The sequence below is a fragment of the Ursus arctos genome, unplaced genomic scaffold (assembly GCF_023065955.2).
Source record: "Ursus arctos isolate Adak ecotype North America unplaced genomic scaffold, UrsArc2.0 scaffold_31, whole genome shotgun sequence".
Lineage (NCBI taxonomy): Eukaryota > Metazoa > Chordata > Mammalia > Carnivora > Ursidae > Ursus > Ursus arctos.
The window spans coordinates 2170510-2196919 of record NW_026622997.1 but is presented as its reverse complement, the minus strand read 5'-3'; the positions used below and the strand labels follow the sequence as shown (position 1 = coordinate 2196919).

The following is a 26410-nucleotide window of genomic DNA, read 5'->3' as shown; positions in this document are numbered from 1 at the left end:
TTGGCCTGAAAAGAGCTACCTGGTAATTAGACTAGATCTGGAGGAAATCAAAGGGGCCAGTCTCTTCCAGGCTCGGCCCATGTGGATTTCTGGCTCGCACGTTATCCTGACCAGGGATGTCATTAGCACTGTCATCTGCTTTTGATATCTGGGGCCAAGGAAAAGCAGATAAAATGACCTTTACACAGCTGTTTTATTTCTGCACTTCGGTGAGGAAATAAATTAACCCTACCTCCCAGCGTGTGTGAGAACTCGACTTACAAAATAAGATGATAGTCGAAATGATGTGTACAAATTATGTGAGGTTTCTAGAAGCAGCCACAGGAAACTGCCGACTAAAGGAGTGGGTGATCGAATCCAGTTGTTCTTTCTGGGCTGCCTGTGAGGACTGTAAAAAAATACTGAAGCCTGGTCCCTAACCCACTGGGCCAGTTAAATTAGTCTCTGAAGGTGGGGCCTTGGCAACAGAGTTTTATCAAGTTGCTGAAGCGATTCCACTATTCAGTGAGGGTTAGATAACACTGGTGTGGCTATGGAGGGGGAGCTGTAGTTGTGATAAACTCCTAGGATGCTAAGACATACTAAGAGAAATAGGAACAGGAAGGCTTAACCCTTGCCCTGAGGTAAGCCAGTATATACTGATGAATTATTGATTTAAGGATGCTTTATAATTATTTTATTAGGAACCAGTTAATCAACTTAAATGCATTAGAACAGGAGCCTAATAGGTCCCCCGTCCAGTTACTGAAGCACGAATGCTTTCTAGTAGCAAAACATGCAGAAATATACACACTCTAGATGCTGACGTAGAGAATCCTAATCAAGAATATACTGTGAATATACAAAACTGGAATATAAAACTCCCAACACGCCCTGAAACCATCTACTCCCAATCCCTTGTTCACAGAGCAAACTGAGGCCTGAACAGTTGACCTTTCCGGTGTCCCAGAGCTTAGCAATGCCCCTTCCCGTGCCACAGCGGACCGTGAAAAGTGAAAATATTTTGAGCGGTTTCTCGATTCACTCCGATTCTTCGGTACTTGACCAAAGGACAAAGCAGCCTTCCTCGAAGAGTCATATACCCGGGTGCAGTCTCTGGTGTTTGTTGAGGGCGGAACGGTACCTGAAGGCTTTCCCGCAGTCGCTACATCCGAAAGGTTTCTCCCCTGAATGGATTCTCTGGTGCTGAACGAGGTACGTGCTCTGGCTGAAAGTCTTCCTGCACTCGTGGCAGTTGTAGGGCTTCTCGCCCGTGTGCGTGTTCTGATGCTCCGTCAGGTGGGTGCTGCGGCTGAAGGCCTTGTCACACTCGGTGCACTTGTAGGGCTTCTCTCCGGTGTGGATGCGCTGGTGCTGAGTCAGGTGGGAGCTCTGGCTGAAAGCCTTCTCGCACTTACTACACTGGTACGGTTTCTCTTCCGTGTGGGTCTTCTGATGCTGAGCGAGAGAGGAACAGTGCCGGAAGGCTTTGCCACACTCGGCACACTCGTAAGGCTTTGCGCCCGTGTGAATTCTCTTGTGCTGGGTGAGGTGTATGTTCTGGTTGAAGGCTCTCCCACATTCGTTACACTTGTAAGGTCTTTCTCCGGTGTGTATTTTCCGGTGCTGAATGAGGGACGAGCCGTAACTGAAGGTTTTCCCGCACTCGTGACACTGATAGGGCTTCTCGCCAGTATGAATCCTTTCGTGTTTGGCCAGAGATGAACTCCGGATAAAGGCTTTCCCACATTCCTTACACTCGTACGCTTTCTCCTGGGTGTGCGTCTTCTGATGCTGATTCAGGTTGGAGAGGTAACTGAAGGCCTTCCCGCACTCGCTGCACTCGAAGGGCTTCTCTCTGGTGTGGATCCTCCGATGCTGGGTCAGGGAGGAGCAGTAGCTGAAGGCCTTGCCACACTCGCCGCATTTGTACGGTTTCTCTCCGGTGTGAATCTTCAGATGCTGAGCAAGGGACGACCAGTAACTGAAGGACTTTCCGCACTCGGCACAGTCGTACGGTTTCTCCCCCGTGTGTGTCTTCTGATGCTGAGTGAGATTTGAGTGCTGACTGAAGGCTTTCCCGCACTCGTTGCACTCGTAGGGTTTCTCCCCGGTGTGGATCATGTGGTGACGGATGAACGTCGAGGGCCCGTTGAAGGCCTTCCCACATTCATTACATTTATAGGTTTTCTCGCCAGTATGAATTTTTTGATGCTGAGTAAGGTGTGTGCTCCTGGTAAAGGTTTTATCACATTCATCACATTTAAAAGGTTTTTCTCCTGTATGAATTTTCTGATGTTCCATAAAGTGGCCTCTCTGGCTGAAGGCTTTTCCGCACTCATTGCACGTGTACGGTTTCTCGCCAGTATGAATTCTCTGATGCTGGACAAGATGGGTCCTCTGACTAAAGGCTTTTCCACATTCATCACATTTATAGGGTTTTTCTCCAGTGTGAATTCTTTGATGTTGAGTAAGAGATGGACCCTCGATGAAGCCTTTTCCACACTGATCGCATTTATACGGTTTATCTCCAGTATGAATTCTTTGATGGTTTATAAGGTTCTCACTCCGGCTGAAGGCTTTTTCACATTCATTACATTTGTAGGGCTTTTCTCCAGTGTGTGTTCTCTGATGGCGAATAAGAGCCGAACAGTAACTGAAAGCTTTCCCACACTCGTTGCACTTACAAGATTTCTCTTTTTTAACTGGGTTGGGATTCTGTTTGGCACTTGTTTTAGTAGGGGTCTCTTCTGGAGATTTTTCTTGTGTTACAAGGTTTGCAGTCACATTGATGCTTTTTTCAAAGTCCTTCGTTCCAGGGCCTCTCTCCCAGCTGGGTGTTGTCTTTTCAGTGATTTTTCTCTCTCTTGCCAGTGTCTGTTGGTTTGCCTGGTGCTTCTCTACACTGCTTTCAGACTCCCGGGTTTCTAGGAAGTTGGAGCTACAGGGATCATCCCTTCTGGGTTTTTCCACTACTGCCTCTCGACACGGCTGCTCTTCAGAAACGTCCGGCTCTGGGACTGATCTGCTATTTTCTGGTCTTGTCGCGCAGTCTGAAAGAAAAAGAAAATGTCTATATTCTCTAAGTAGAAGGAGAACAAATAATTGCTCTTGTTTGGGAAGGACCTAATGAAGCTAAAAATAAAGCCCGTAGGAAATCTCGAGGATTTTCAAGTATAGCCAATTTGGGGAGAAAGTTGGAAAGAGCAAAGGATAATGATAAATGAAATATGAAAGTAGCAAGAGAATGTCTGTTTCACAGTAATCTCTAAGAACCGGGAAGGTAATAGTAAAGTACAAACTGACCACAGAGATGAGAGATGGCCGAGAGGAGACACCATCAGACTAAAGCAAGTCTGAACTGGGGTTCCTTGTCAACAAGCAGCAAACAAAAGTCTGAGAACAAAATTTCAAGTAAGGAAAACGTGGCTAATTAGGACCATGGTTGTTAGCCGGCAACACAGAGGGAACAATTACATCTCTGCCAGGAATGGGAAGGGCGCAGAGGACATACTTCAAGGGAGGAAGACAGGTTCACCTCTAGGCATTCTGAGAATTAGGAAGAGAACTGAGGGACCAGACTCTGGCGGTGTTTGGGGGGGTGGAAGATTCCAAAAGTAGAACCCAGATGTTCAGATATAGGACAGGAAAGATCACTAAAAAAGGAGCAAGAGAATAGGAGAAGCAACAGGAATGTCTGAGAAAAGACCCTTGCAGATCGGGTAATGGGCTGAATAAAACGTACTAATGAAAGCAAGCAGTTTTTCGGCACACAGACGACGGACGGGAAGGCGCATAACCAGGAGGCGGAGTGTTGCTCAGGACCGGGAAGAGGACAACTGAAAGAAGCAGGGGAATCAATGCTGGTAGATGCAGTAAAGAAACAAAGCTGTTTAATAACACATTTCTTTGGTTCCATTAGGAGAGGACCACGATCAGCATCGTCGCTGCCAGCGCGCACCGTGAGGCAGAGACGCAGGACGGCCTCCCAGCTCCACTCCTGGTGCCCTGGCTACGGGCGCAGCGTCCGGAAGCGCAGGCCGACACGTAACAGCCGTACTCTTCCAGCACGGACCTGAGGAGTTTGGGGGAAGAGCCAGTTGCAGCACAAAAAAATGGGTATGTTTTCACTAATGGAATGACCAAGACAGACCTAGTTGTACAGCAGATGGCCATAATTCTTTCAGGAAGTATTTCACAGTGAGGAATATGGAGACCATGGGGGGTGTTCAAGGGAAAGGGTGTCGAGCCCTGGAGTTGCAGCTGAAGGCAACAAACACAACAGACCATGACCAATGTTATCCACGTTGTCATGTCCTAGATCCGTGGTAGGACAAAGAATGAAGGACTGGAGAGAGTACCAGAAGGCCAGACTGAATGGCACCATTCCTACTGCAGAAGGGAATTCTCTCTTTACTAATGCAAAGCTGTGAGCCTTGACCACACTACTGCCAGTCCCGGTGCGTGGGGAGATAATCAAGGGTGCTGACAACCGGGCTGCGAAAGACCAAGGTAGACCCACGAGTCCGAGGCCGTGTCAGGGTCACTGGTCGGGATTCTGCAGGGGCCAGGTCTCCACAACGCCATGCCACAACGCCATGAGGAGGGTAAGGAGGAGAATCCAGACAAGGCCCAGGACCTGCCGCCACTTCAGTGGAGGTACTCTTACAACTTCCAATCACCCGTACTTGTCTGTAAAACTACATTATTCTTACAGAGAAAAACAGCCAAATCAGCAGTAAAGAATAAGTCCACTCTGATGGAAGAGGCCAGGGCCAGCTCACCAAGACACCATCACGTCCCACTCCAGTAGTAAAGTCAGCCAAGGAACGGAGCCACATGTTTCAAGTGATTGTCTTCTCCCTACCGACCGGATCACTGGGACCATCCACCCAACATGAGGTGTGTCTCTAGTGTTGTTTTTACCGAAATCTCTCTTTGGTAACGACTAATGTGTTCTGTGAGAAGTCTAGGATTTTTCAGTACGTAGAAAGCAATTTTAAAATACTTAACTATCTGCTCAAATTGGGATTTTTAAAAACTTTAATTTGTAATAAAACCTGACAACTTTTTTCCAAAAGCTAAGTGTGACTTAATAAAGCTTTTAATTTTTCTAAAAAAATCAACTTTTCTAAACTGTGCTCTGTGAAACCATCTTCTAAGAGAAGGATTTTAAAGGTGCGGTATGAAGAGGATTCATGGTGGGGAGGGTGGGGGGAGGAAGAATGTTACAATCTATGCAACCCTGTTGGAAATTCATACTGCCCAATTACATATTTAAGAAATCTCTGAGTGCTCTTTCAGTAGGAAACCTGCTAAAATTTTAGATTTCCCAGCACTTCCCAAATTTGAACGTGGAGTGTTTTCTCCCCATAAAAACGAACTACTCCCTCCTCACTGACTCTGGAGAGCTATCCCTCCTCTAGGGTGACTAAGGCTGTATATTTTTTTTCAGGGTCAGATCTTTGACGAGCCCCTCTGTGCAGTTTGGGAATTCATGGTTTACAAGAAAGTTATGCACAACTTCAAGGACAGTCTGATTAAGTTGTAGGGTCAAAACCTTAGGGAATAGGTGATAAACGAAGACTGCAGGTACGGAACTCACTTTCGTGGAGTTTGGCTGGGCAGGCAAGGCGGCAGGTGGTGGTCGGCAGGATGAACAGTGCTGAGTAACAGCATCTGGAAGTTTAGGGTACTATTTCTGTTTGGAGGTGCTAGTCACAGAGCCTGCAGATCCAAAACAAACTCTAACGGCTGAAAAGTGAGGTGGTAATTAAGAGACCAGGGTCCCAAAGGAGGTGGGAAGAGACAGAATCCAGGGTCCAGGTCAAGAGGTTGCGTTCAGGAAAAAGCGGGAAGGATACCATCTCTGAAAGGAGTATCAAGGTAGATGTGTTAGAGAGCCCAGGAGATGCTAAGGAGAAGCAAGTACATCTACACGTTCGGACATAAAACCCTCTTCTCAGGCTAGCGGTCAGAGTAATGGTGCGCATCCAGCAGGGATCCGTTACTTACCTCCGACAGTACCTACTGGGATGCCAGGCTCCACGATCCATGGCTCCGTCCCTTGCTCTAACTGGGAAATCACGTCAGGTTTGGAAACTTGGAGTCCTGCTCACAGGGGAAGAAGAAAAAAAGGTGTCTGATTACAGTAGGAGGAGAGTGCTACACGGGACAAAGCCGATGGCAGTGAACAGCACACAGAGCCTCGATGGGACAAATTCCCAGACGTGGCAGAATCTGGGAACCAAAGTGGGCTCAGAAAAATGACTAGTTTATTACATGTACTTGCTAGGAGTACAAACCTCTTCAAAACCTTTCAAAATTTGGGAATCTGAGGTTCCTTAACTTGATTAAAGGCAAACACTCACCGAAGCACAAGAGCCCCCTCCTCCGCACCCCAAGACCGCACGCAGAAATCATCCTTACCTATGGAGACCAGGTGCGTGTAATTTTCCAGTGTCACGTCCCTGAACAAATCCCTCTGGACAGGATCCAGCTGTTTCCATTCTTCCTGGGTAAAATCCACTATCACATCCTTGAAGGTCACAGATTCCTGAAATACCAGATTTCGCCTTAGCCATAAAGGCTTCACCCAGGAAAGGGGTGAAGTTTGCAGTATGGACAGAAGGAAGGCAAGACAGCGACGGGGCTATCTGAAAAATGACTTTGATGTTTCCTCTTTGTGGAAGGCATGTAAAAACAGTGCCTCAATCAGGGCTACTGTGAGAAATTAATAAATGCTCAACAGGAAGTGCTTCCTTCGGGGCCTGGTGCACAGCTGGCACTAAGTCGCGCTGGCCAGGCTGCAGGTCACCGTCAGCGTCGTCCTCTCTGTTCTAAGATACATGAAACACCACTAGTGTACCTCCTAACGTCAACAGAACATTTCACTACCTCCAATGTTTAAGAACCAAAAATAGTTTTGGAAGAATCTGGGGAGGAGACTTGCCCTACCACATTGCAAAATATACCAAGAGATAAAGATAAAAGAGTGGCCTAGTATGGAATAAAACTCAATGAAACAGACCTAGGGTTATAAGAACTGAATAGGATTAAGCAAGTTTCAGATTAGCTAAAATAGCTGAATTAGCCACTAAACAGTGTCATAACAAATGACTATTTGAGAAAAAAATTAAGGTGAGTTTCTTCACAGCACACGAAAATTTCTGTTGGAGTAGAATTTTAAAGAAAAATAGAATAAAAGGTTTATAAGCTTGAAATTAGAAAGCAAAAAATCCTAAAACAGATTGACAGAACCGCATAAAAATGTAAAACTTCTAAAATAAACCATAAACAAAAGTCAATATTCTGAATTCCCACAAATAGCAAGAGAGATGAACCCACAACAACAAAATAACTAACAACCCAAACAAGCAGTTCACCCACGACAATGTTAAATAAGCCCTGAGAGAATGCTCCACTCCACGAAAAACGTGGTACGAGAGAGGCCAGCTGGGCTAACAGCTGAAGTGCACGTGGATAGCGTGGCAGGTCTACCTAGGGGCCAATCCGACAGGATCCATCAAAACTTTAGTCCAGTTTTGTTGCCTGTAGGAATTTATTCCCCAGAAGTACCTCAGAGTGCAAAGACACGCGAGCACCCTTGCAACACTCTGGAGGAAAAAAAAACAAATGTCCGTTAATAGGACAGCGGTTCAAGAACGTATGGTGTATCCATACTAACGCGCTTTATGCGGACATTTGTAAAAGGAAGTCTCTATATGCACTGATTAGGAAGCACCTGTGATATTAAGAACGGCATATGTGGCATGATCCTGTTTATATTTTTATGACTAGGAAGGCTTATGTGTAAATGACAGAAGAAAACTTGAAAGAAGACATTACCAGATATTATCGGTGGGACCCTGTGGTGGGGGCTGGAGGTGGTACAGGGGACGTCCTACTTATTCTTTATTCTGTATTTGAAATTGGGTGAGTTAATTTTGTTTTAAAACTGATAAGTCAGCTGGTGAGATTTCTGTTTCTAACCATAAGAGAGCAAGTGGACTAGCTCTGCCGGGTCAACGACTATCCGACTGAACCATCTATCTGGGAAGAAACAGGCAGGACAGAACGGTGACCCTGAGAGAAAGGAGACATGAGCCCAAAGCCCCCTCGGCATCCTGTCTGGAGGCGCCCCAGGCTGGACAGCAGCGAGGCGGGAGCCCCTCAAGAACAGTGGCCGGACAGAGCCGAGGACACAGAGGTGACCGCTCGGGCCCATGGACGCAGGGAGTCTGAGGGACAGATGCTGGAGAGAGGAGGACGTGCATTGTTCTGGTGTAAGGACGACAGTCTCCACAGGCCACAGGAAGTCACTACGCCAGAACCCCGTGTGAAGAAAGACACGCACGCTCAGCCCCCGCAGGCCGTTCCGGCGCCCTTCAGAAGCCAGGCAGGTCTGCCCGTGAGCAGAGTAACAGCAGCAGGTCGGGTCCGTTCGATGCTCACTAACCCAAGGAGAACTGGACCCGTGCTTCCGAGCCTTATGCTCTGAAGACGAACGCCTACATCGTCACGGCCCGATGGGGTCACTGTGTGCCTGGAGGGTGATGTCCCCGACGGTCCACACTGCTGCCAGTACACATGAAGACATCACGCACGTACGGTGCGTCATATCCCTCGTCGGGGGCCCGCACACAGCTGCTCAACAGCAGTGTGCCCCGAAGGGATCAGCCCCTTCTAAGAACTCTGGACTCCAAGACTCAAGCAGGCTTCCCCAGGAAGAGACGTTTCCCACATCTCTGATCACAGGAGAAGCCAAGGGGCTCTGTGCGATCCTCACAGAGGAAGGACTCGGAAGCCTGCGCCTGATTTCTCTGGATTCCACCTGTGAGGCTCTGTCTCCTTTGGATCCTGTTCTGTAGCCTTTGTTGTAATCATCTTTAGCCCTAAGTCATGCCCTGAGTTGGGTGAGTGATTCTAGCGAATCACGGAATTACAGGGTGGTCATGGGGCCCCTGAGAAAGAGTCCCAGAGTAAGCCTGGGCTAGATCCGCCCTCATAAAGCTTATGGTTTATTAATAAGGATTAATAAATTCAAAGACGACAACCTCAAAAGGACCATGCTGTGGTCAAGATGAGGTTAACAAGGTTGGATCCACACTCCTGCATGAAATAACCAACAAACTGCAGACAAAGCATAGGAAACATGTTTCCAAGACAGTGAATCTCCTACAACAGAGAACAGTGATCCCTGAGAATCAGTAAGCCAATGAGGTGAGTCCCACGACTGCTCCAGCTTACTGCCTTGAGTTTCCATGCAAGGGTACAGACAGGGCACCCAGGGCTGCCCAACAGACTCACCGAACTGAGAGAATGCCGAGAGTTTGGGGAAATCAGGGGGACTCGACGTCACAAGACAGAGTACTGCAGACGAGAGTTGCACAAGGAAAGAAGCAACGAGAACTGCAGAGGTTTCCACTCAAGTACTCAGCAAAGTACCCATCACGGCGTGCGTGTGAGGAGACCACCGAGGTGGGGGAAGAATCACCCAAAAGGATTCAAGGGAGCAGTACCGGTGCTCTAAAGGGCTGGAAATAGAGTTTCTATTGCCATCAGTCAAACCGGCAAATTTCACAGTTCGTCGGACACTGCGTAAAATACTCAGGAAGGCTGGGCCTCAACCGTGGGACCAGGCGGCCCTAACCCTACTCACGGTTCTGCTTCACCTAATACATCTTAGAAGCCGGATTTGAAAGAAACACAGTTTCAAGTAACCTAACCCAGAATAAGGCTCAAAAATATTTTATAGGAACACAAAAGTATGCAGAACCCAATAAAGTAAAATCTACAGTATCTGCCATTCAAAGATTATCAGGTCTGCAGAGAAGCAGGAAAATACAACTATAATGAGGAAAAAATTAATCCATTAAAGCCAACCCAGAACACAAATACTAACAGATGAGAACATTAAAAATTATTATGACTGTATTCCATTTGTTCAAAAAGTGAAGAGAGACATGGAAGACATTTTTTAAAAAGACATCTAGAGCTAAAAGTGAGAATGTTCAGAGATGAAAAGCATACGGACTAGTCTTCATGGCAGACCAGGCACTGAAGAAGAAAAAATTAATAAATTCAAAGACAACAAAACAGAAAACAACAAAAGTGAAACAGAAAAGAATTTATAAGAAGAGAAGGCATCAGGGAGTTGTGGGCAACTTCAAGTGGCCCAATATGTGTGCAGCTGGAGTCCCTGAAAACAGAAAGAGGGGAGAGGAGCAGCAAAAACATTTGAAGAAATAATAGCTCATTACTTTCTGAACTTGATGAAAGTTCACAGGTCTAAGAAACTCAAACTGCAAGCGTACGAGACACAGAGAAGTCTACACTGAGGCACATCTTAACCAAATAGCTCGAACCCAGTGTTAGAGAAACTCTTACCAAGTATTCAGAGGAAAAAAGACACATAAATGTAAAGGAACAAAGATAAAAAACAACAGCAGCTTGTTTGTTGGAAGCAATGCAACAAGAATACATGGAGCAACATTATACACTAAGAAGAAGAAAAACTGTCAAAGCAGAATTGAATTCAGCAATGGCAAAAGAAGGCCTTCTTCGGATATAAAAACTTAATTCATGACCAGCAGACTGCCCTGCGGGAGATCCTGAGGAAGCCTTCATGCAGAAGAAACAGTGACACCAGGTGAGAGTAAGGGTCTGCAGCCAACGCTTCTCAACCTTGTTGTTACTGCTATTTTGGACCAAATCATTCTTTTAAGTCGCTGTGGGGGCAGCATCGCTGGCATCAACCCGCTGGGAGCCAGGAGCACGTCCCACCAAGTCGTAACAACCAAACCGTCTCCTAACATTTCCAAACGTCCCAGGGGTCAGAATCCGCCCCGCACTGTCAATCATTGATAGACATCCTGAAGATGAAAAACACCAGAAATAATATGTGGATAAATATATAATTTTTTTCTTATTATTTCCATCTCTTTAAAAGATAATTGCTTAGACAAAAAATAACAAGTACTGTGGGGTTCACAACACGTGTAAAAGGAAACCACATGCCGACAGTTGCATTGAACAGTGGGACAAGAGCAGCGGAAGAACGCTACTGCAAGGTTCTACTCACGAAGAGGAGAATCACTTGAAAGGAAGTGGCGATAAACGTGTACCTTAAGCAACAAGTAACAAGGATGGGGCGCCTGGGTGGCTCAGTCCATTGGGCATGTGCCATCGGCTCAGGTCATGATCCCAGAGTCCTGGCATCGAGTCCCACATCGGGCTCCCTGCTCGGCAGGGAGTCTGCTCCCTATGCACCCCCCTCGTGTTTGCTCTCTCTCAAATAATCTTTAAAAAACAAAATTAAAAAAGAAAATAACGAAAGGGTTATGGCTAATAAGCTAATGAAGAAAATAAACTGAAATCCTAAGCAATAGTCAGTTTCCAAAAGAAGAATGGAGGAAAAAGAGAACGAAGGTAACATGAACAGAAAAAAAAAGCTGAATAATCACACCAATAATCACATTAAATGTAAAATCACATTAAATAAATGGTCTAAACACCCCCAATTATTTTTTTTTTTAAGATTTATTTATTTATTTGACAGACAGCCAGTGAGAGAGGGAACACAAGCAGGGGGAGTGGGAGAGGAAGAAGCAGGCTCCCAGCAGGGAGACTGATGTGGGGCTCGATCCCAGGACTCCGGGATCACGCCCTGATCTGAAGGCAGACGCTTAATGACTGAGCCACCCAGGCGCCCCTAAACACCCCCAATTAAAAGGCAGATTGCCAGATTGGACTGAAATAGGCAAAACCCAATGAACTACATGTTACCAATAAGTAAATATGAAGACACAAGTAGATTAAAAGCACAAGGATGAAAAAAGACACGCCACACTGACACTAATCAGATACCAAAGCAAGCTTGGAGGCAAACAACAGAAGGGTCATTTCTCAGCGATAAGTAAGGTCACTTGAGGAGGAGGCCGTAACAGTCCCAAATGCTTAGGCACCTAGTAGCAGCTTCAAACACAAAGGAAAACCTGACAGAACTGCAAGGAGAAATACACAAGTCTACGTCATGACAGCCCCCAACTTCAATATCCCTATCACAACATGTGATAACAAGCAGACAGAAAATCAATAAGGATATAAAGCATTTGAACAACGCTCCACCGACTTGGCTGGACATCTGCACGTACGGAATAGGGGCCCCTCCCAAAGATGGCCACGTCCGATCCTCCGAACGATGACATTATCGAGAACAAGAGGCACTGCAGATGAGATCATGCTGAGGCCTTTCAGATGGGGAAATTATCCCAGATTACAGGGGTGGGCCCAATGTCCCCAAAAGTCCCTATAAGAAGGTCACAGTCAAGAGCAGGAGATGTGAAGAAGAGAGATTTAAAGATGCCACACCGATGGCTCTGAGGATGGAAGAACGGGACACAAGCCAAAGAATACGGGCTGCCTCTAGAAGCTGGGAAGGTGAGGGCACAGACTCTGCCCCACAGCCTTCAGAGGAATGCAGCCCGGCCAGCTCATTTTGGACTTCCGACCTCTGTAACTGTAAGACAGTAAATGTGTTGTTTTAAGTCCTTAAGCTTCTAAAAGGAAACTAATCCATTCTTAGAATCCTCTACTGAACAACAGCAAAATACACATTCAAGTGCTCACTGTTCATTTCCCAAGGGAGACCAAGTCAGGGCAAAACAAGTCTCAAATTCAGGAAGATTCAAGTCATACAAAGTACGTTCTCTGACTGGATATGGTCACTGTCTTCATTGCGGAGATGGTTTCCTGGGTGCACGTGTATGTCAAAACTTAGCCAGTTACGCACTTCACATACATGCAGTTTATTATCACATTATACCTCGATAAAAAATAAAGTGATACCAGAAGTACTTGAGCTGAAAGTGGGAAGAACTGGGATCATTTGATTAGATGATTACATTGTGGGATGGGAAGTAGGGGAAAAAGTCTAAGAAAAGGCCTGAATAAGGGAGGGCTTGAGGTGACTTATACCTGGTGGAAAAACGGTTACATTTTTCGTCTAACCGCTCAGTTACTGGTTTTTCCTAAAACAGTATCCTGTCCCTTTCTTCCTCAGAAACCATTAATGGTTCAAAAACTATGTACAGAATAAAACCTTCAACTTCTCATCTAAACATTTGAGGCCTGTCATATTCCAACTTAATCATTTACCATCTGCCAAAATAAACCAGCTCCCCCAATTTTTCTGATTCCTGTGTAACTCCTGTTAATTGTTGTGAACCTTTGCTCAAAATCTTCTCCATAGCTAGAATCCACCCCATCCCTCCCACATGTCTAAATATCCAAATGTCCCCCCATCCTCTGAGAGGTAGTGCAAATCCCATACCCCTTGAAACTCTCCTGACCCCTCTAGACCACACATTTTTGCATTCTCTATTTTTCCATGGTACTCATTTAACTTTTTTTATATTGACCTGTTCTGGTTTCTAACAGTCACTTGGTCTATTCAAGTAAAGGATCAAGTTTTGTTCTTCCTTTGCTCTGTCACTGTTGGAGCATGACAAGATAGTAAGCAGCACGTTAAGTGGTAAATGTCTTAGTGAAGCTGGAGAGGCAGAGGTTCAAAGGTCACTGGGCAGGCGGAAGCCCAGAATGACTTCCCGACATTGGTTTTTAAATGAACATACACAGTCCACTCTAAGGACCAAATGGCATTTCAGGAATTCCAACTTACTTGAAAACTGGCTGATGCGAGTAGAGTGTGTCCCCCCTGGAGAAGGGCAGACTCCGAAGAGGACAGCTCTGGAGAGGAAGAAGAAACCACAGTGAATCCTGTCCAAATTAGCTGTTCCCAGCAAGCTATTAAATCCAGATTATCTTTCCATGTGAAAATAGAGCTATGCCATTGCCTTTACTTCTCCGAATCCAAAAACAGAAACAGGATAACTGCTAACTAGGGCTCTGGTACCCTCATCAGTAGACTCGGGACCCAAAGCGTTACTTCAGTGTTCACGGTTCTGTCCCTAGACACATACGTAACCTTCAACTCAGTCTGTGCCTTATTAAGTGAGGCAAAATACTTCTGCTGCCTTCTCTCCTATGAACAACATCTGAATAAATAATACAGTTACTTCCCAAAAGTCTTCACAGGCCCTTTGAAACTTTGCTATTAATATAAATTAAATATCACAATGGCATAATTACTTATACTACCTACCCACCAGAATGTCTAACAATTAGATTGACATGGTCAGTACTAACTGCCGGCAAGCACACAGAGCAACTGGAACTTCTGTGCATGGCTGTAGGGAGTAAATGTATCAATCATGTAGGAATGTTCGGCACTTATATACTGAAGTTAAACAAATGCTTGTTCTGAATTCAGCAATTCCACTCGTGTGCCAGGCCTCGTGGCCACCTAGAGACTCGTACAAGACTGTTCACAGCAGGTTTATTCATAATATCCCCAAACTGGAAACAACCCAAATGTCTTTCAACAGGTACACAGATAAATAAGCCACAATACTTTCATACAACAGAATATTATTCAGCAATATAAAACAATGAGCTATTGATACACCTAATAACATGGATGTACCTCGCAATGCTGAGCACATAACGGTATAATTCCACTCACATAAAAAAAAAAGCCAAACAAACCAATCGATCGTAATGGAAGTTAGAACAGTGGTTACCTCTGGAGGGATAATAATAACTGGGCAGGAGCACAAGAGAAACTTCTGGGGCATCAGAAACATCCTACATGTTACTGTGGGTGGTGATTCCACTGGTATATAATATACAAAAATCAATCAGGCAATATCCTTTAGAATTGTGCACTTAATATATATGTAACTTATATGACAATAAACAAAAATAAACTTTGCTCCTGGGGAGGTCTATTCAGAGTCATGGTTCACAGGAAAGCCCAATTCTCAGAAAGCAGAGGAAGCAGTAAATTTAGAACTATGTATTATTCTCAACTTAAATTTGATTGGTAAGGGAAAACTATTGTAATAGAAATCTTAAGAAAACAATGAAAGTGTGATTTTAGAGTTTTTAACAGCAGAAGGAAATGTTGTGCATGTACAGATATGCAACCTAGAATTTAGGAAAACAGAATCAAGACAAATGTCTCAGGTAAGATGCTTCTGATTCCAAGTAGCAGAAACCAAGAGGACCAACAAGAGCGAGACTGCAGAACCAACTATACTGGTGACAGTAAATGGCAATCACGAGCGCTCGGTAAATGCTGCAAGTACTACGACTGTAAGGGACGGAGGCACATGAAAAGTAATCCCGACTGTACAACTGTGAAAAATCCCAAGAAGAAAAAAAGCAAGGACTTAAAACCATTTTGTCTGATTTACATTTATAAAAGATATAATAGGATAAAGAATCGAGGAGTGACATCAACGTGGTATAACAAGAGTTTTCTATCCTCTTGCCTGCAAAGAACATGGATTTAGACCATCACCCACGGATGAGAGTGTCTTTGTGGAAGCCCAGGAGTCCAGCAGAGAAGTTTCAGCACGTCGTGGAAGCAAAAGAAAACAAAAAACCCAGGACTGGATGCACTGAAGATGGAAGAGGCGGTTTCATTTTGTCTGTGTCACAGCCCCTACCCCCAAGGTGGTAAAGCTCGGTGCCAAGAGAGACCTTGGCCCCTTATTTCTCCCACAGGGGAAAGTGAGAGTGTGTGAGCACTCAGCTTACCTAGCTGTGCGGATACCACCAAAAAAACCCATTTCCCTCTCATTCATCCAGAATACTGAAACGTCCCAAGTGACTGGGGGCAGGGAGCAGCTGGGGGAACAGCAGTTGGTGTCTTGGAGGGCAAAAAAGGACACAGATCCTACGAGCCACTTTGTGGACTCCATCAGGAAGCCTGCCGAAGAGCCACTGGGGATACTTCACCTGTAGATCCCCCCAGCTAGCCTTTGGGCACCTCCAATGCTCTGCATGCCTCACCTGCACACCCACACCCCCCACCACCGGGGCTGGCTCCCCGTGCACATCCCTGATGGCAGTAAGAGCAAGACTTCGGAGACAGCTAGTGAGCACACACAGGCCAGCCTGACTCTGCAGGATTGGGAGAAAAGGACTAAAGCCTGAGCATTCAGTACCAAAGGAGAGCAAACGCGAGTCTGTCAGCACCTGGCCTAGCTTTGCAGGACTGAGAGAAGGCATACAATTTTAAGAAATCCTCCCCACGAGGGAACAAGAAGAGTGGGGTAGACATATCCACAGAAGGTCTGAGAAAACCTAAGAATCCCTAACAGGGCTGACAGAAGGTATTTTTCTCCTGAACCCAGTAACTAAAGACAGGAGGAGGTGACTGCCTCCTCAAATGCAAAGACATAACACCGGACTTCAAGAAACATGAAAGATCAAGAAAACACACCACCACCAAAGGAACACAATAATTTTCCTAGAACCAACGCTAAAGAAAGGGATTTAGGACTTACACAGTAAAAAAAATTCAAAATAGTTATTTCAAAGATGCTCAGTGAGCTATAAGAAAACACAGAAGAACATTTAAATGAAATTAGGAAAACAATACACAAAATTGGAAGTTTAACAGAAATCATAAACAAAAAAGAAAAGACAAATTCTAGAGCCAAAGAAATGAAAACTGCAACAGAAGACACCTATTGCCAACTGGACCACAAAGAGGAAAGAACCTGTGAGGTAGAAGACAGGTCATTTGAAATTATCCAGTCAGAAGAAAATACAGGAGAAAAAGAATGAAGAACTCCTATGTAAACAATAGGATACCATTAAAAGAAACTATCCACACATTACTGGAGTCCCAGAAGAATAAAGGGAAAAAGAGACAGAAAGCTTATCTAAAGAAACAATAGCTAAGGGGCGCCTGGGTGGCTCAGGGAGTGATCCCGGAGTCCTGACATGGAGCCCGCATCAGGCTTCTCTGCTGGGAGCCTGCTTCTTCCTCTCCCACTCCCCCTGCTTGTGTTCCCTCTCTCACTGGCTGTCTCTCTCTCTGTCAAATAAATAAAATCTTTAAAAAAAAAAAATAGCTAAGAATTTCCCAAATCTTGGCAGAAACTAGGACCTCCAAGTTCATGAAGCTCACAGGTCTCCAAATAATTTCCACTGAAAAATATCTTCTCTAAAACACATTATGATAAGGACGCCTGGGTGGCACAGTCAGTTAAGTGGCTCAGGTCATGATCCCAGGGTCCTGGGATCGAGTCCCGCATTGGGTTCCAGTCCCGCATTGGGTTCCTTGCTCAGTGGGGAGCCTGCTTCTCCCTCTGCTGACAGCTTCCCCTGCTTGTGCTCTCTCTTTCTCTCTCACAAATAAATAAATAAATCTTAAAAAAAGAAAAGAATAAAACACATTATGATAAAACAGTCTACAATCAAAGACAAAATTACAAAAGCAGGAAGAGGGGGGAAAATTATAAAAGCAGGAAGAGGGGGGAAAAGATGCCTTACATTTAAGGGGAAACCCTGTAAGGCTATTGGCAGACTGCTCAGCAAAAGACTGTGCAGCCAGGACAGAGTGGGATAATATATTCAACATACTGAAAGAAAAAAACTGCAAACCAAGAATACTTCACCCAGCAAAGCTGTGCTTCAAAAATGGAGAAAGACATTCCTATAATACAACAAAAGCTGAAGGATTTCATCACCACTAGACTTGCTTTACAAGAAATGCAGAAAGGCATCTTTCAAGTTGAAATGAGAGGATGCTGATTAGTAACATGAAAACAGATGAAATTACAAAACACGCTGGTAAAAATAAGTGTACAAATTTAAAACAATATTGTAATATGGTTGTGTGTTCAACATTAATTCTTATGTAACGGTTAAAGGACAAGAATGTTAAAAATAACTATAGCTACAATAATTTATTAAAAGATAGAAAATATAAAAAGAGGTGAATTATGACATCAAAGACATAAAATGCGAGGAGCAGTAAAAATTAAGGGTTCTTGTATGCAACTGAGGTTAACTTGGTTATCAGCTTGAAACAGACTGTTTGATCTGGAAGATGTTCTATGTAAGCCCCCAGGATAACCACAAAGCAAAAGCTATAATAGACACACAAGATAAAGAAAAGGAAATCAAAGCATACCTCCCTGGAAAATGATCCATTCACAAAGGAAGTCCTCAAAAGAGCAAGAAAGGAACTAGGGAAGTACAAAACAACCAGAAAATAACTAATAAGGCATCAGCATGTCCTTCCTTACTAATAATTAAACATGAATGGACTAAATTCTCCAATCAAAAGGAATAGAGTGGCTTAATAAAGAAAATAAGATCCAACTATATGCTGCCTTAGAAGAGACTCATTCGGCTTTAAGGGCACACTAGGCTCAAAGGAAACGGATGGAAAAAGACATTCCATCCAAATGGAAAGCAAAAGAAAGCAGAGATAGTTATACATACATCAGATAAAACAGACTTAAAGTCACAAGCTGTCAAGAGACAAAAAGGGCCATTATATAATGATAGAGTCAGTTCATCCAGAGGGTAACTGTAAATTCGTATGTACCTAACATCAACGCTCCTAAATCTGTTACGCAAATACTACCAGATCTCAAAGGAGAAACAGACAACAGTGCATAAGAGTAGAAGACTTCAGTACCCCACTCTCAGCATGAACAGATCATCCAGACAGAAAATGAACAAGGAAACCGGACTTGAACCTACTTTAGACCAAAAGGACCTAAAAGACATACACAGAACATTCTATCCAACACCACCAGAATACACATTCTTCTCAAGGACACAGAAGCATTCTCCAGGATAGATCAAAAAGCAAGTCTTAGCAACTTTAAGAAGACTAAAATCATACCCACTGTCTAGTCCACAAAAATAGTATGAAACCGGAGATCAAAAAGTGGAAAATTCACAAATATGTGGACACTAAATCACACACTCCTGAACAACCGAAAGAGTCAAGACATCAAAAGGGAAATCAAGAGATATCTTGAAACAAATGAAAATGGCAACAAAATATCAAAGCATATGGGCTGTAGCAAAAGCAGCTCTGAGAGGGAATTCTGTAGTGCTAAATGTCTACATTAAGAAAAAAGAAAGATCTCAAATAAGAACAAACTAAGCCCCCAAGTTAGCAGGAAAAAGGAAATAACAAAGATCAGAGCGGAAGTAAATGAAATAAGGACCAGAAAAATAATAAAAAAAGATTGATGAAACTAGGAATTGGTTTTTTGAAAAGGCAAACAAAACTGGTGAGAAACTAAGGAAAAAAAAAAAGAAAGAAAAAGCTTAAATAAAATCAGAAATGCAAGAGGAGACATTACAACTGATACTGTAGAAATACAAAGGATCAGAAGAAACTACTATGCCAACAAATTGGCTAATCTATAAGAAATAGATAAATTCTTAGAAACATAGAGCCTAATAAAAATGCACCATGAAGAAACAGAAAATCTGAACAGAACAATAAGGAGTAAGGAGACTGAACCAGTAATCAAAAAGCCCCCAACAAAGACAAGCCCAGTGTGAGACGGTTTCGCTGGTGAACTCTCATATTGCAAGAAGAATTAATGCCAATGCTCAGCGTAACAGCATATGTAACAAACCTACAGCTAATATCACACTCAATGGCGAAAGGTTGAAAGATGTCCCTCTAAGATATGGGACAGGAGGAGGGTGCCCACTCTCACCTTTTCTATTCAGCATAATACCAGAAGTCCTAACTGGAGTAATTAGGCAACAAAAAGAAATAAAAAGCATCCACATCAGAAAGGAAGAAATAAAATTATCTGTTTGCAGATGACATATTATACACAGAAAATCTTTAAGACTCCATCAAAAATACTATCAACTAATCAACAAATTCAGTAAAGTTGCAGGATACAAAGTCAACATAAAAAATCAGTGGTGTTTCTATACACTAACAAGGAAGTATCTTAAAAAGAAGAAAAACAATCCCATTTAGAACAGCATCAAAACCAAAATACGAATAATTTAACCAAGTATGTGAAAGATCTCTACTCTGAAAAGTATAAGACACTGATGAAAAAAAAAACGGCAGAAGACAAATAAATAGAAAGGTATTCCGTGTTCATGGATCAGAAGAATTTTTTTTTTAATATTTATTTACTGATTTGAGATAGAACAAGAGAGCGTGGGGGTGGGCGTGCAGAGGGGAAGAGAGAGAAGCAGGGTCCCCGCTGAGCAGGGAGCCTGATGTGGGGCTCATTCCCAGGACCCTGGGATCATGACCTGAGCGAAAGGCAGACACTTAACCGACTGAGCCACCCAGGTGCCCCATCAGAAGAATTTTTATAATTAAAACGTCCACACTACCCAAAGCTATCTATAGATTCAGTGCAATCCCTATCAAAATTCCAATGGCACTTTTCACAGAAATAGAAAAAACAATCCTAAAATTCATATGGAACCACAAAAGACCCCCCAAAAGGCAAAGCAATCCTGAGAAAGAAGAATAAAGCTGGAGGCATCACACTTTCTGATTTCAAACTATATTACAAAACTGTGGCAATGAAAACAATACGGTACAAGCATAAAAACAGACACAAATTAATGGAACAGAACGGAGAGCCCAGAAATAAACCCTCTTATATTGGCCCATTAATATTTGACAGGGAGTCCAAGAATACTCCACAGGGAAAGAATGGGGGAAGAACAGTTTCTTCAAAAAATGGTGGTAAGAAAATTAGATAATCACATGCAGAATGATGAAAATGAACCCTTATTGTACACCAGTCATGAAAATTAACTTGAAATAGATTACAGACTTAAAACTTAAAATCATAAAACTCCTAGAAGAAAACTTAGGAGAAAAGCTCCTTGACATTGGTCTTGGCAATGATCTTTTCAATATGACAACAAAAGCAAAAGCACCACAAGCAGAGATAACACCAAACTAAAAAAAAAAAAAAAAATCTGTAAAGCAAAGGGAACCATCAACAAAATGAAACGGCAATCTATGGAATGGGAAAAAATATTTGCAAACCATATCTTTGATAGGGGTTAACATCAAATATGTATAAGGAACTCATACTACTCAACAGCATAAAAACAATCCAATTTAAAAATGGGTAGAGGACCTGAATAAACATTTTTCCAAAGAAGATACATGAATGGCCAGCAGGTACATAAAAAGGTGCTTGACATAAGTATCAGGTAAATGCAAATGAAAACCGCAGTGAGATATCACCTCACACCTGTTAGAATGAATACTATCAAAAAGACAAAAGACAGAAAGTATTGGTGAGGATGTGGAGAAGAGGAACCTTTGTGCACTAGTAATGGGATGTAAATTGGTACAGCCACTAGGGAAATACACATGTCGCATATTCTTTATCCACTCATCTGTTGATGGACACATAGGTTGTTTCTGTGTCTTGGCTACTGTGATTAATACTGCAATAAATATAGGGGTGCAGATACTTCTCCAAGGTAGACTTTATTTTCTTTGGATATGTACCTAGAAGTGGGATTGCTGGGTCATATGGTAGTTCTAGTCTTAATTTCTTTTTTTTTTAAAGATTGTATTTATTTATTTGACTCACAGAACACAAGCAGGGGGAGGGGTAGATGGTGAGGGAGAAGCAGGGTCCCCCCTGAGCAGGGAGCCCTATGTGAAGCTCGAACCCAGGACCCTGAGATCATGACCTGAGCCGAAGGCAGACTCTCAACCATCTGAGCCACCCAGGCGCCGCTATTTTTAATTCCTCGAGGAACCTCTGTACTGTTTTCCAAAGGGGTTATATCAACTTAAATTTCTCCCAGCTGTCACCACAGATCTGTGTATACACATACACAACGGAACACTATTCAGGCATTAAAAAAAAAGGAAATCCTTCCACTTCCAACATACGTGTGTATGGACCTTGAGGACACTACGCTAAGTGAAATAAGACATGGACAAATTCTGCATGATATCACTTACATGTGGAATCTAGAAAAGCTGAGCACACAGAGACAAAGAGTTTCCAAAGGTCAAAGGGCATAAGCTTCCAGTTATAAGATAAACAAGTTCTGGGGATCTGTGTACAACATGGTGACTGTGGTTAACGGTACTGTATTATATACTTGGAAGCTGCTGAGAGTAAATTTTAAAGGTTCTCACCGTGCACACACACAGAAGGCAGTATGTGAGGTGAGAGATGCGATAATCTGCCTTACTGCGGTAATCACTTCCCAGTCTATAGTTTATCAAATCATCACGTTGGACAACTTGAACTTACACAATGTTAGGAGTCAAGTATATCTCAATATGGCTGGAAAAAATTTTTCTCATCAACGTTTTGTAGTTTCAGTGTGCAGATCTTACACATGCTAATTATTGTAAACAAAATTGTTATTATAATTTACAATTGTTTATCAATAATATAATGAACGAGTTAATTTTTAAAATAAAACTTTTTGTTTTGAGATAATTTTTGATACACATGCAGTTGTAAGAAAGAGATTCTCTGTACTCTTAAAAAAAGAATTGAGGATTAATAGAAGGTATGGCTTAAACCTACATAAGTAATATAATGTTAAGACGTCTATTGATATTAAACAAATTCAAAAAAAGAACTGTATGATAATAGGTTAAACCAAAGTTGCGTGCATACGGATACCTGAAGAACATAACAACAATGATAACGCACAGGAAAGTCTACAGTGACGCGTCATAGGGCTCTGTCCTAACTCTGACCTGTTCAAGGACATGAAAGAAGAAATAGAAGGAGCACTCATTAAATATGCCAGTGACATAAAGTTGGAAAGGACAGTTAAAACCCTGAATAAATGAAGATTCATAATTATTCTGACAAGCTGGAAAACTTGGCCAAAAAACTGAACAATCATATATGTGAAGTCCTGTTATTAAGGATAAAAAAAAATTCTCTGACACAAGGATGGCATAAGTCTAGTTCACTACAGTTTTTGTAAAAAAGATCTAGGGCTTACAGCATAATATCGCTGATTTTTTTTTCAAAGCAAATATAATCTGATGCTAAACAGCAGAAGTATAATCCAAACTGAAAGAAGTACTTTTAGGTACTAAAACTCTATAGAATTTATCATAAACATATCTAAAGAACTATGTTTCATTTTAGGCAATGCATTTTAAGAAGCATGCTCTCAGGCAGAAGAGTCTTGGCAAAAGAGGTCCAGATATATCATATGAAGATCCATCAAAGGAACTGAGGCTGTTTTGCTTAGAAAAGAAAAGAATTTATGAGTAGGAGTTCTAACAGCTGAATTCACATTCTGAAGGGCAGTAATGTGAGAGAGAACAGTCTCTTGCTTTTGGAAACTAAGAACTAAGACCCAACACAGAAGTTACAGGGACAGGCACTTCTGCCTAACATAAGGAACTTAAAAAAAGAAAAAAAAGAAAGAGCCACCAAGGGAATAGTCTGCACCCAAAATGAAGAGTTTAATGCCACACTTCTTCAGGCATAGACTTAACAAACGGCCATCTGCCAGGGATACTTTAATTCTTGTACTGAAGGGATGATTACCAAGATTTTTTCTGACTACAGGATTATCATTCTAATATTTAAGAAATAAAAGTCACGTGAGGATCACAGACATTCTGAATCATCGCTCCTTTTCATTCCCCGATCCCGAAGCCAGGGAGAATTAACTCTTCCTGCAAGTCTCTTCATAGAAACCTAAGTAAAAATCTCGCACCATAATGCAGTTCAGTTTTTCTCTGCCCTTACGATAAGATTCCCTCCTTCCACCTCTACCAGCTGTCAGGTGTTTGATCTTCCAGTCCTGACTGTTCTTTTGCCTCCATCAGCCCGCTCTCCCTCTGTCATCCCCACTACCTTCCATCTCAGGAGCTCATCCGTTCCTCTGGAGCCTGGACACCAGGGTTTCCCAAGCAGCGTCTTTCCAGCTGGGGCCTCGGTCCGGGGCTCAGGCAAGAAGTCTGAGCCCTTACACACGCTAAGGTTGGCGGCCCTAAAAGACACAGCATGGGGTCAGCAGCATGCGTCACAATCGTACTTCAGAGTTTTGCACAGTGGCTAAGAGATCCCTGGGAAAGAGAAGTGCCCGCCGAGAGCCACTGAGCAGGCACTCCCGCTGAACAAAAAGAGAGTGGAGCTCGAGTACGCAGGTTTAGCTCCAGATGCAAAAAACCCCTTGGTGCTTACCCTCAAATCCGGCCAGAGGCGCCCCCAGACCCGGCCCGTTACCTCCATGCACACTTGCGGGCTCACACCCCGGCTTGGATTACAGGAAGACACACCTGTTGCGGGGTGGAAAAGCTGGAAGGTGGACAAGCAGGGCGGGGCCCGGTTCCAGTCCTTCCTCCTAGACCGGAACAAAAGAACAAAGCCCTCCAAGGGATCAGGGCGGAACCGCCCCGCACTGAAGGAGGCGAGGGGCGCCCCCTTCGAGGACTCCCCAGCTCCCTCCCGCAGAGGCCGCTTCCAGCCCAGTGAGAAGGGTGACGTCACGCGGCCGCAAGGCTGGCGGTTGCCATGGTGATACCTGGGCTTCCCTCCCTCTAGGGCGATCCACACACTCGGATCCCGCGTCCGGAAGCGATGGGACAATCACCAGACCTAGCGAAGGGAGCCGAAGAGGCTGCACTTCCTCAGCGCCAACCTCTTTTCACGCCTACTGCCGGCTTCAACGGCCACTTCCGGTCGCGCGAAGAGAACCCCGCCCCCGCTCGGTTTTCGACCGCGCCCGGAGGACTCACAGAACTACGATTCCCAGAATGCTCCATGACACTGAACTCCATTTCCCAGAGGCCTCAGCTAATGCGTAAGGTTTCCCATTGGGCAGGGCCGGAGTTCTCCCCGCCAGTCACTGGCTTCTAAACGTCGCAGGTGGCAGTAGCGGGACGCGGTGACTTTCAAGTTCGTGTGACCGAACAAATTGTAAGAAATACGCATTTACACAGGTATATGGTTTTAAAACACGAACAAGCACTTCACGATGCATTATTTGCCTTATTATTTGTCCTGCATTCTATTTACTGCTCTATTCCTTTGTCATTTAAAAAATTCTGGTCGTGACCCATTATGTTGCTTTCAGGACTCTCAAATGGTTCGCGACCTACATTTTTTTTACATGCTGAAAGAAACCGGGAGGTGTTGTTAACATGTTTTGCCCTACAGCCGAGCACGGTTTTTGCCTGCGTCAGCCACCTGCGAATGGAGTCCAACGCCAGTTTGTCAGTATGTCCCTGGCAAAAAAGAACCTAATAGAAGTCGGCAGGTTTTTATATTTTTCCATGTGTGGTTCACCCACGCACTTCACTGTCGTGTGCGTCCCCTAGCTTTTGGCTGGAGGGCCTACGATCGAGTCACTCCATCTTTTGGCTGACAAAACACTAAACTTGGAAATCCTAACACTGAGTATACGAAAAACATTCACAAAGGAAAGGGAACTATAAACTAGAAGTCTCTAAGAGCAGATTTCAGAAAAGATCTAAGGTAGGCACTAGAAAATTTCAGGGAACAAGTTCGTATTCTCAGTAGGTTGCAAGAAGACATGGCCTGAATGAAACAGAATAGAAAGATGTGAGAACGAGCTGGAAAAAAACAAAACAAAATACTAAAAAGACATTCTAGATGAAAAAGGATAAAAATATATAGCAAGCATATTTAAAATGAAGCAACATAATTAAAGTCGTTCTGGAGAAGAACTGAATTGATGCTGTGAAAAGTGAGTCCATTATGTATAGAATATTTCTTTTAAAGCTATTCCATGATTCAAAAGAAAAAGATGAAGTAGAAGAAAAGAAAGTGATATAAAGGACAGCCAACACATGGATAACTGGCCATCAGGCAAGAGACCATATGAAATCAGCTATGATTTAACACTTTCTAATATGCCAGGCGGTGTTCTAAGTGCTTTTTGCCTTTTAACTTATAATTTCTAAAACAACCTAATGAAGTTATTTCTTTATTATTCCAACTTTACAACAAAGGAAGCTGAGGCACAAATAAGTTGAGTAACTTGCCCACGATCACACAGCTAATATATGGGGGAAGCTGGGACTTGAATTTAGTAATTTAGTCCCAAACTCTCACTCTTATCTCTGTAACACTAGACTCCCAAGTAAAGACATGAACAATTTCCCGAATTTAACGATACATCTCTCATTCATTGCTGGTGGGAGTACTTTGGAAGACAGTTTACAGTTTCTCATAAAACTAAACATACAATATGATCTAGCAATCTTACTCCTTGGTATTTACCCAAATGAACTGAAAACTTATGTCCATACAAAAACCTAATTTCCAAAACTTGAAAGCAACCAAAATGTCCTTCAATAGGTGAATGGATAAACAATGGTACATCTGGACAATGGAGTATTATTCTGCAATGAAAAGAAATAAGCTATCAAGCTACCAAAACACCCTAGGGAACGTTAAATGCATATTGCTGAGTTAAAGAATTTGAAAGACTTTGTATGATTCCAACCACGTAACATTCTGGAAAAGGCAAAACTATGGAGACAGCAAAGATCAATGGTCGCAAGGTGTTGGGGGGA

At 43.3% G+C, this 26410-nt stretch overlaps 2 protein-coding genes across 14 annotated transcripts in view; one reads left to right on the top strand and one right to left on the bottom strand.

Annotated features, from left to right (window-relative positions):
• The window catches only part of ZNF391 (zinc finger protein 391), a 46401-nt gene extending 41300 nt beyond the window's left edge, over positions 1-5101 (top strand). For 2 of the 5 annotated variants that reach the window (XR_008956662.1, XR_008956661.1), the window contains one exon: positions 3902-5101. The gene's annotated coding sequence lies outside the window, so the exon portion shown is untranslated. Of the gene's footprint in view, positions 1-907; positions 1195-3901 lie in introns of all 5 variants that reach the window. The other 3 variants (XR_008956660.1, XR_008956658.1, XR_008956659.1) reach the window with 3 other exon arrangements.
• ZNF184 (zinc finger protein 184) lies at positions 654-24557 on the bottom strand. 9 transcript variants are annotated; one of them, XM_048225502.2, is made up of 8 exons: positions 24394-24539; positions 24149-24213; positions 23724-23859; positions 14622-14713; positions 13661-13728; positions 6409-6535; positions 5995-6090; positions 654-3032 (listed from the first exon to the last, which is right to left on the bottom strand). In XM_048225502.2, the coding sequence occupies exon 8, from the start codon at positions 2281-2283 to the stop codon at positions 1075-1077; it is 1209 nt and encodes a 402-aa protein (XP_048081459.1). In that variant the 5' UTR covers positions 2284-3032; positions 5995-6090; positions 6409-6535; positions 13661-13728; positions 14622-14713; positions 23724-23859; positions 24149-24213; positions 24394-24539; the 3' UTR covers positions 654-1074. The 9 variants fall into 9 exon arrangements, with proteins under 9 accessions (XP_048081459.1, XP_026366942.1, XP_026366943.1 ...); XM_026511157.4 differs by lacking the exon at positions 14622-14713 and having other exon boundaries at positions 24394-24557; XM_026511158.4 differs by lacking the exon at positions 14622-14713 and having other exon boundaries at positions 24054-24213; positions 24394-24553.
• Between the last annotated feature and the right edge of the window lie 1853 nt (positions 24558-26410).

Excerpts from the sequence above, each read along its gene's own strand:
- ZNF184 (XM_026511157.4), bottom strand. Across the intron at positions 6,536-13,660 it reads TCGCATCAGCCAGTTTTCAA|GAATCTGTGACCTTCAAGGA; the intron begins GTAAGTTGGAAT and ends CTGGTATTTCAG. Across the intron at positions 3,033-5,994 it reads CCCAGTAGGTACTGTCGGAG|ACTGCGCGACAAGACCAGAA; the intron begins GTAAGTAACGGA and ends TTTTTCTTTCAG.